The sequence below is a fragment of the Chenopodium quinoa genome, unplaced genomic scaffold (assembly GCF_001683475.1).
Source record: "Chenopodium quinoa cultivar QQ74 unplaced genomic scaffold, ASM168347v1, whole genome shotgun sequence".
NCBI classification, from domain to species: domain Eukaryota; kingdom Viridiplantae; phylum Streptophyta; class Magnoliopsida; order Caryophyllales; family Amaranthaceae; genus Chenopodium; species Chenopodium quinoa.
The window spans coordinates 957490-968047 of record NW_018744501.1 but is presented as its reverse complement, the minus strand read 5'-3'; the positions used below and the strand labels follow the sequence as shown (position 1 = coordinate 968047).

The 10558-nt window shown below is 37.3% G+C and overlaps 1 protein-coding gene across 1 annotated transcript; it reads right to left on the bottom strand.

Annotated features, from left to right (window-relative positions):
* Positions 1-4379: 4379 nt before the first annotated feature.
* On the bottom strand, positions 4380-5528 carry LOC110697903. The gene has a single exon (XM_021875305.1). It carries the CDS (start codon positions 5526-5528, stop codon positions 4380-4382), a length of 1149 nt encoding a protein of 382 aa, XP_021730997.1.
* Between the last annotated feature and the right edge of the window lie 5030 nt (positions 5529-10558).

Genomic DNA, 10558 nt, shown 5'->3' with positions numbered 1-10558 from the left:
ATAACTACCCAAGATTGCAACCTCATCTGCCCTAACATTGTTGGGTTCTACCCGTCCAGAAATAGTCCACCCTGTAAAGCGAGTCCAAAGCCTAAGGACGGTTTGATGGATTTTGTTAGCAGGGGCATGTTGCATAGATTCAATATTTTCACCAGTCATAGCAAACCACAAATCCCCAGAAATGAAATTGTTTGGTTGCATGGTTAATCTTCAGGCCAGGATACCTTCCTAGCAAAACCATCTAATGTAAGTCGGTGGGATTTATTCAACAACTTATATACTACATGTGTCACCAATCCATCTCTACCCTTCACTACATCAAAAGAGCTCAAGAATTCAAGAGTAATGTCCTCATAAGTATAATGAATCATGTTGTTTGAGACATGCCAAGTTTAGAAAATAAAGTTCTCCATTCAGAATCTATTCCTAATTTTGCAAGAAGAGAACGATCTATAAAACGAGTAGGAATTACCTTCCAATGTCTTAGCTCTTGGAACCGCATATTTTGATTGGGAAATTTGGCCACGAACTTGATGTGTGGAAACTCCGAAATGCTTTCCAAATCTAGTTATGGTTCTTGAGGTGCGGCCCTATTTCTCTTCCTTGTAGCCATTGATGTTCCTCAAGCTTTCTCTCTCTAGAAATTATGAAATTTGGGTGAAGTTAGTGTTTGGAGGTGAGAAGAGTAGCAATGGAGGTTGAGTATTAAATAGAGGTGATGAAGGATGAAGAGAGTGAAAGAATTTGGGTGAAATTTGTGGGAATTAGAGGAGAGGATGAGAGTTAGGGTTTGGGATTTGGAGGGTTTTTAGAGAGAGAATGTGTATGAATAATAAGGAGGAAAGAGTAGAATGAAGTGAAAAGGGGTCTTTTTTTTCCCTTTCTAAAATACGAATTCGCTGCTACCCTTCGCGCCCGATCAGGCATGCATGCCCGGTCTTACCGGGCGGTAGGAATTCCAGAAATTTTTATTTTCTTTTTTGAATCTTGGCTCTCGCGCCCGGTCGGGCGCTCCATGCTCAGTCTGACCGGGCGGTAGGGGTTAACTTGAAGCTTTAATTCCTCTTTTTTTCTTGTTTCTCGCGCCCGGTCGGGCACTCCATGCCCAGTCTGACCGGGCGGTGGGGGTTAGAGAATGTTCTACATTTTCTTTTCTCCCTTTTTGACTCTGATTCTCGCGCCCGGTCGGGCACTGCATGCCTGATCTGACAGGGTGACGAGTTAATACTCGTTTATCAACCTTTGACAGCTTTCTTGACAACCCACTTCTGCATAGCTCGGTGTTCCCTAAAAAGAACAAAAACAAAACAAACACAAAACTAAAAAGAAAAAGAAAATAGGAAAAACTAAGAAAACGAGTAGCCTCCCGCAAGCGCTTGTTTATAAGGTCGCTAGCTCGACCGTAGTGATGCTCATTGAGTTGGCGATGGGGAAGAGAGTGTGATGTCCACCTTCTCTTCGATAGGATCCCCGACGCGGTAATGCTTCACCCTTTGGCCATTAACCTTAAAAGTGGCCCCGGTCTTATTCCATAGTTCAATGTAGGAGTAGACCTTAAAAACAATGAAAGAACTTGACCACCTAGACCGAAGCTTTCCGGGAAACAATTTCAAGAGTGAGTTGAATAGAAGAACTTGATCTCCTTCCTTGAATTCTCTTCTCACAAGGCCCTTGTCATGCCACCGTTTAGTTCTTTCTTTGTATGATTTTGAACTCTCATAAGCTTCAAGACGGAGCTCATCTAGTTCATTCAATTGTAACAACCTCTTTTCTCCCGCCGCTTTAGCATCAAAATTTAAGCTCTTAATAGCCCAAAATGCTCGGTTTTCTAGTTCGACGGGTAGGTGGCATGCCTTCCCATAGACAAGTCTGCATGGGGTTGTACCTATTGGAGTTTTGAATGTCGTTCGGTACGCCCATAGTGCATCATCGATTTTCATGGACCAATCCTTCCTTGTCCTTGCAACCGTTTTCTCAAGAATAGACTTTATTTCACGGTTAGAGACTTCCACTTGACCACTAGTTTGTGGATGATAGCCAATGCCAAGCCTATGTTTCACTCCATATCTCTTCAACATTGCTTCGAACCGATGCTCCAAGAAGTGTGTTCCCATGTCACTAATCAACACACGTGGGATACCAAATCAAGGAAAAATAATTTTCTTGAAAAATTTACTTACCACACGAGCATCATTGGTTGGAGTAGCGATAGCTTCAACCCACTTTGAAACATAGTCAACGGCTACTAAAATATATCGGTGTCCATGGGAAGAGGGAAACGGACCCATGAAGTCTATCCCCCACACGTCAAACAACTCGACCTCGAGTATGCTGTTTAGTGGCATCTCATGCTTCCTCGAAATATTACTTGTCCGTTGACAACGATCACAGGCCTTGACATAGGAGTAGACATCTTTGAACAAGGTTGGCCAATAAAAATCGCACTGCAAAATCTTCGCGGTTGTCTTCGAAGGACCTGCATGTCCACCACACGGTAAGTCATGGTAATGAGAGATGACATTATGTACCTCATTCTCCGAGATGCATCGTCTGATCACTACATCCGCACATAGCTTATACAAGAAAGAATCCTCCCAAAAATGTCTCTTGGCCTCATAAAGGAATTTCTTCTTTTGTTGAGACGAGTAGCCGTGAGGCATTCTACCTGTGGACAGAAAATTAGCTAGATCAGCATACCAAGGTGACTCAATTTTCGAAAGAGCTAATAAATGTTCATCAGGGAAAGAATCGTCAAAAGGGAGGTCGTCTCCGTCCCCATATCAAGGAGGAGGAGAGAGAGATGGTCTGCAACGACATTTTAAGTCCCCTTCGTGTCCTTTATTTCGATGTCATAATCCTGCAACTGAAGGATCCAACGAATCAACCACGGCTTGGCGTGACTTTTGCTCATTAAATATCTCAATGCCGCATGATCTGTATGAATTATTACTTTTGAACCAACTAGGTAAGAATGAAACTTGTCTATTGCATAAATTACTGCTAGCATCTCTTTTTCACTTGTGGCATAATTCATTTGACCAGGGCTAAGAGTTTTACTAGAGTAATAAATAGCATGAAGTTTTATGTCCTTTCGTTGCCCCAAAACGGCTCCTACTGCATAGTCACTAGCATCGCACATTTCAAATGGTAGGGTCCAATCCGGGGGTTGCATGACAGGAGCAGAGATCAAAACTTCCTTAAACCTGTTAAAAGCCTCAAGACAAGAATCAGTAAATACAAATGGGGCATCTTTAGCCAAAAGCGTAGTTAGAGATCGAGCAATTTTTGAAAAGTATTTAATGAATCGTCTAGAAAATCCTGCATGACCAAGAAAGCTCCGAACTCCTTTTACAGAGTTAGGAGGGGGTAGTCGCTCAATGACCTCTATCTTTTCCTTATCGACCTCAATACCCTTAGAACAACTCCCTGTTGTACCATAAAATGGCATTTTTCCCGGTTCAAAATTAAATTGACTTCTTGACATATATGGAGCACCTTTTTCAAATTTTCAAGACATACATCAAAAGATGTTCCATAGACAGAGAAGTCATCCATAAAAACTTCCATTGAATTTTCAATAAGACCTGAGAAAATTGCCATCATGCAACGCTGGAACGTGGCTGGAGCATTAGATAATCCAAATGGCATTCTTCGATAGGCGAAGGTGCCATAGGGACATGTGAATGTGGTCTTTTCATGATCACAAGGACGAATAGGAATTTGAAAGAAACCAGAATATCCATCCAAATAACAGAAAAAGGAATGCTTAGCCAAACGTTCAAGCATCTGATCAATAAAGGGAAGGGTGAAATGGTCCTTCCGGGTGGCCTTATTCGGCCTTCTATAATCAATACACATTCGCCACCCTGTAATAGTCCTAGTGGCGACTGGCTCACCCTTGTCATTCTTGACAACGGTCATACCTCCTTTTTTAGGTACTAGTTGTACAGGGCCAACCCACTTACTATCTGAGATAGGGTAAATTATTCCTACAGCTAGCAATTTAAGAACCTCTTTTTTAACTACCTCCATCATATTTGGATTAAGCCTTCTTTGAGATTCTATGGAGGAGGCATGATCGTCCTCAAGAATGATTTTATGCATACAAAAAGAGGGATTAATACCCTTAATATCATCAATGGTATACCCAATAACACTTTTATATTTTCTCAAAACAGTGAGCAATTGCTCTAATATTGTGTCATTAAGCTCAGCATTAACAATAACAGGATATGTATTATTAGGACCAAGGTATGCATATTTAAGAGTAGAGGGAAGGGGTTTCAACTCTACCTCGGGAGGCGTAGTACTCTCCCCGACGTTTGATACACTGAGGACCACCTTGACTGGAGCGGTGATTGGATTGGATTTTGCTTCTTCTAGTAGCCTTGTGTACTCCCTTGTTTCCCAATCTTCATCATTGGCACTCCCGTTAACACCGTTTCAAGTGCATCATCCGCTTTAATCAAGGGAAGTTGCTCAAGTTGTAAATCATCAAGGACTAAATCATCAAGGACGTCCACTTGACAAATAGTCTCTCCCATGAAAGGAGTTCCCATAGCATTCAAGAGTGAATACTCCATTTTCTCGTCACCTACTTCAAAAGTGATTTTTCCATTCTTCATATCAAAGATTGCACCTACAGTGGCTAAGAATGGTCTACCAAGAAGAATAGGGACATGTGCATCCTCCTCCATCTCCATCACAACAAAGTCACATGGAATAAAGAATTTTCCCACGCGTAGTGGAACATCTTCAAGTACACCCAAAGGAAACTTGACTGACCTATTCGCAAGTTGTAGAGATATACGTGTAGGCTTTACTTCACCCATTTGAAGTTTCTTGCAGATAGAGAGCGGCATAAGACTCACACTTGCACCAAGATCGCATAATGCTCTGTTGATCTCTATGTCTCCAAGTTTCACTGGAATTGAGTAGCTACCCGGATCGCCTAATTTCTTTGGAAGTGTATTTTGCAAAATTGCACTACACTCTGCAGTCAACGCAACCGTAGCATTCTCCTCTAGCTTCTTCTTGTTAGAGAGCATATCCTTTAAAAATTTTGCACAGGATGGCATCTCGGATGTTGCATCTAAGAATGGAATGTTGATGTGGAGCTTTTTCAGAATATCAAGGAATTTTCCATACTTTTTCTCTAACTTAGCTTGAGCCAACCTTTGTGGAAAAGGAACTTGTGGCACATATGGAGCAGGTGGTGGTGGAGTCGATGCCTTTGGCTCTTCCTCAATCATACTACCATCAACCGCCTTCTCAGTTGTGACTACTCCCTCAATAATCTCCTTTGATGGCTCCCTTACGGGAGGAACTTCCAACTGCTTTCCACTCCTCAAAGTCACGGCATTCATATGCCCCTTTTGTGCTTGCTCTGTTTGACCCGAAAAGGTACTCGGAGTCCTTGAAGATTGGCCAACTTGATGAGCAAGTTGACTTATTTGATTTTCCTTGAGCTTGTTTTGAGCTTGTAACTGTTGGATGGAATTGTTTGTTGTGGTTATGAAGTTTTCCATCATTAGCTCAAGGTTAGATTTTTAAGGAGGTGGTTGCGTAGGTTGTTAGACTGGAGGTGGTTTCATACGTTGTTGGACTGGAGGCGACCTTGCTTGAAAACCAGGTGGTGCATTATAATTGTTGGTTCGAGATGGTGGTGGAGGCGGATTTTGTTGGGCTAGGGTATTCTTAAGGAGAAATTTGGATGATGTTTCCAACCTTCATTATATGTGTTAGAGTGAGGGTCATATGGCCTTTTGGGATTTGAAGTGTAGAATGCATTGGCTTCCTCGATCGACATCTAATTCGAATTCTGTGGACAATCAGGTGCAATGTGACCTTGTACATTACACATTTGACAAGTTTCAGGTGAGCTAGAAGATAATCTAGCTTAGAGTCTGTCAAACTTACTTGTCAATGCCTGCACTAAACTAGTCAAAATAGTTAGAGCATTAACATCTAATTTTCCTCCTTTCTTCACACTATTTCGGCCTCTTGGATGATAATTGTCATTAGCCGCCATCTTCTTAATTAGCTCCTTTGCCTCAGTTGGGTTCTTAGTCAAGAGAGAACCCCCATATGTAGCATCAATATAGATTCGGAACTCATGAGTTAAACCATTATAGAAGGTTTGGATCAACATCCATTCAAGAATACCATGGTGAGGGCATTGTCTCTGCAATCGCTTGAATCTCCTCCATGCTTCATATAGGGACTCATTATCTAACTGCCTGAAAGTAGATAACTCATTTCTCAACCTTGCAGTCTTTTCCTGTCCCAAGAACTTGACTAGAAAAGCCTTCACCAGTTTGTCCCATGTGTCAAATGAGCCAGAACCTTCATCTCTCAACCATTCTTTCGCCCTATCCCGTAATGAGAAAGGAAAAAGGTGAAGTCGAAGAGCATCATCTGTAACACCATTTAACTTCATAGTATCGCATTTCTCCAAGAAACTATCAATATGACTCACTGGGCAATCATGAGGTGTGCCTGCAAACGAATCATTGGAGATGAACTAAATGAACTGTGGTTTCAGTTCGAAGTTCTGAGCAGTAATGGGTGGTCTGACAATGCTAGAGAGGAGTCTGATTGTTGTATCAGGAATACCGTACTCCAAGAGAGATTTCGTTCCTTCATCCATTTTTCTGTTGTTTTGATTCCTCCTTCTTCTTCTACCTCTTCGTCCTTACAGTTGCTTCGATTTCAGAATTAAAAGGTGTTAAATCGTCTGATCCTGAACATCGTGTTTGCATGCAACAAGGAACTAAAAATAAAGTATCAAAAACATAAGAGACAATAGCCGAAGCAACGAAAAAGGCTTAGTAAAAACAAATCACAAATAATTAGAAAGAAACCGTTAATCCTCGGCAACAGCGCCGAAATTTGATAGGCATGTCGCGTACCTAACAAAAATAAACCAAACAAGACCAAAACTATGTAGATGGGCAAGTAAGGATCGAATCCCAAGAGACTAAGATTCACCTAATTAATTTGACTCAAGCAATCACTAAGCAAGTAACCAATTCAGTGATGAAGAATACTAATAACTAGAATACTAAATAACACAATTAATCTAAAATGATGAATCAATGAACTAAAACATCCAAGATCAAGCATTACCACGAATATGATCGATGCACTAATAAATCTACCCCAATAACAAATCAATTTATAAGAGGAAAAGCATTCACTAAACAATACCAAAGGTCTCTTCCGAGTTATCAATGGCTTCCTAAATCAACTATCAAGCCTATTTCCATGGAATCAAGAAAATAAGGGACATTAAACACAATACTTAACTTCCTAATCATCCAATCACCTACTTCCGTGATGATCTTCAAACCATTAATTGAAATACCCAAATCCCGTTAATAGCCAACTTCCGTTGCGATAAGAACAAAGGGATGATAACGATACTAATTATTCCAAATCTAGCATTGGCATAAGGACAATCAATTAAGCATGTCAATTGGGATTATTATTGGAGAATTTAAAGATTCAATTCATGTATCAATCATATTCAGGCTTTGCAAGATCCCGGATTATGAATCTACTCACACATACTAACGAAAACAAAAACAAGATTCAATGAAGAAAACATAACTAATGAGCAATGAAAAGTAAAAGTAAAGAGAATAGATAAATACCAATTGTTTCAACCGAAAGAACTCGAATTGTTGATGAACAATAATCCAAACTAGGGAGTGAAAATTAAACTACGTAAGGAGAGAAAACTAGGGTTTTAAGGAAATTCTAAAATTAGGAAAATAAAAGTTGTCTTCTAAATGTGATTACAAGGGGTATTTATACCACTTTTAAAAAAAATAGAAATCTAAAATTAATTAAAGACGGTCTTCGCGCAACAGTGCCCAGTCTGCCCGGGCGAAGCTTGCCTGATCGGGCGGACGAGGTAAAACCTCCTTCTTCCTGTGTTCTTCTTCTGTCCGGTTTGCCCGGGTCTGGCATGCCCGGTCGGGCGCGCATAACAACTTAAAGTGAAGCTCTGTTCGCAATGTACTCCTTACAGCCCGGTCTGCCTGGGCTTGGCATGCCCGGTCGGGCATGTGGAACTCATGATGATTCTTTGTAGTTAGCTTGCTCTTCCTTCGCCCTAGCAGCCAGGGCATGGGGTGCCCGATAGGGCATTGGGGAAATCTTCCTCTTTCACTCAACAACCTCTCACTTGACCATCCAAAACGAGTCCGATTCATCCAAAAACCTCCGTATTCCTGTAAAACTCAATCAAATAGACCGAACACACTAGAGAAGAGATTGTTAGAGAGAAATGGCTCTGTAGCGCCCAAAACCATGCAAATTATGCTATAAAACCGGGATAAAACATGGTATAAAATGCAAACATCAACGGTTTAATTTATCCATTGATGTAGTAGGTTGGTTGTGGACGAGGTTGGTGATTTTATCGAAATAAAAGACATGGTAAAACAATTAATAATGATTTAGGATTTAAATTATTAAAAATTTATCATTTCACATTAAAGATTTTATATAACAGAAATTCATTATAAATTGTAGTAAAAAAAATATATTAAACTTTTTTAATTTTGTCTGAAATTATTAAATACAATAAATCAAATAATTAAAAATCTTAGATGAAAAAACCATGCATCGCACGGGCTTCATCTAGTATATGTAAACAAAGTAGGCATTTTTGGAGAGCATTTGGAGCGCCACGTAATAAATATACTTATTTCGACCAATAAGAAGAAAGATTTGTATTTTATTTTTAAATTAAAAAAATTATGTCGCCACTAGATAAAAGTAACGAATTAGATTTGATATATCTAAAATTTTAATGCCACGTAGATTATAATCCACGAATTAAATTATTTTAATGAAAAAAATAAAGTAAAAATATAGAAAAAGACAAATTTATTTATTCAATACTACGAGTATAAGAAATCCATAAAAAATATACTAAAAATAATTTAAATGATAAACGCTTATAATAAAGTCTGATACCTATCATTATAAGATAAATTTTGATAGTATTTATGATAAGAAATACAAATTATTCGTTAATTATAATTAAATTAAAATTTGTGATACCTACCATTATAAATTGACATATCATACGACACAAACAAAATTTCGTATCAATAAAAAAACCCATCAAGCGAATTTTGTTTTAGTAATTTTGTATTAATTTTTGGTCATCAATGGCCGGGTAATTTTTAGCTTAATTTTTAAAATCCGATGTTTAAATTAGTATTTCTAATTATTACTTACATTGTATTAATTTGGGATACTCAACGATTATATGTTTATGTTTTATTTACTAAATGTTTTTTTACATGTAGATCTAACGCATCATACGACACAAATAAAATTTCGTATCAATACAAAATCCTATCAAGCGAATTTTGTGTTAGTAATTTTGTGTTTGTTTTAGGTCATTAATGCCCGGGTAATTTTTAAAATCTTATGCTTAAATTTATATTTGTAATTAATAGTTACATTGTATTTATTTAGAATACTTAATGATTATTTGTTTATATAATGGCATACGATTAGATGTTGTATACTTAATATATGGATGACTTTAATTATTTTTGGAGATGATGAAAAAATTCCAATGCATAGATTTTTTTTTATATTGCAACAATTTTTCATATATTGGTAAATATATTGATTTATTTTATATACATGTAAAGATTTAATTTATATCAATTTTAGTTTGGCTAACATTTCACAGTTCAATTTATCCATCGATATAGTAGGTTGGTTGTGGACGAGGTTGGTGATTCTATCGAAATAAAAAATATGGTAAAACAATGAATAATAGTTTAGGATTTAAATTATTAAAATTTATCATTTCACATTTAAGATTTTATATAACGAAAAAAATATCATATTTACAATTTATTTATATTTAATAAATTCATTATAAATTATAGAAAAAAAATATTAAACTTTTGTAATTTTGTCTGAAATTATTAAATACAATAAATCAAATAATTAAAAATATTAGATGAAAAAACCATGCATCATACGAATTTCCATCTAGTCTAACATAAACATGACCATATCATAATATAACTAAGAAGTAAACAAATCTTTCAATTGAAAAGGAAGTATATATAAATAAGAGCATGCAAAATGCATATAATTGATTTTGAGTTAAAACTAACTTTTCAATCAGCCGAAAAAACCAAGCTTTGGGATTGGACAATCTTAAAGATCGATCACATCTTATATGATTTCTAAGTATTTTTTTTTTTTTACAATGACAAAGTTTCCAACCAAAATTATATGTGGACCCCACTTTTAAATCCAACCTGTCAACCAATTATCCAAAAATTAATTAATTCAAAAAAAAAAAAAACAAAAAAAAAACCCCTAAACACGAGGAAGGGTAATCTCGTCATTAATTCTCCAACCACTACCCTTTTGTCTCAGATCTGTCCATCCAAATCCAAATAAAACACAAGGGTAATTTCGTAATTCACGCATTCTAATAATTTATTTTAATATTTCTCGTCAATCAAAAAATATAAAATAATATATAGCGAAGATCCAACTTTGCAATCTA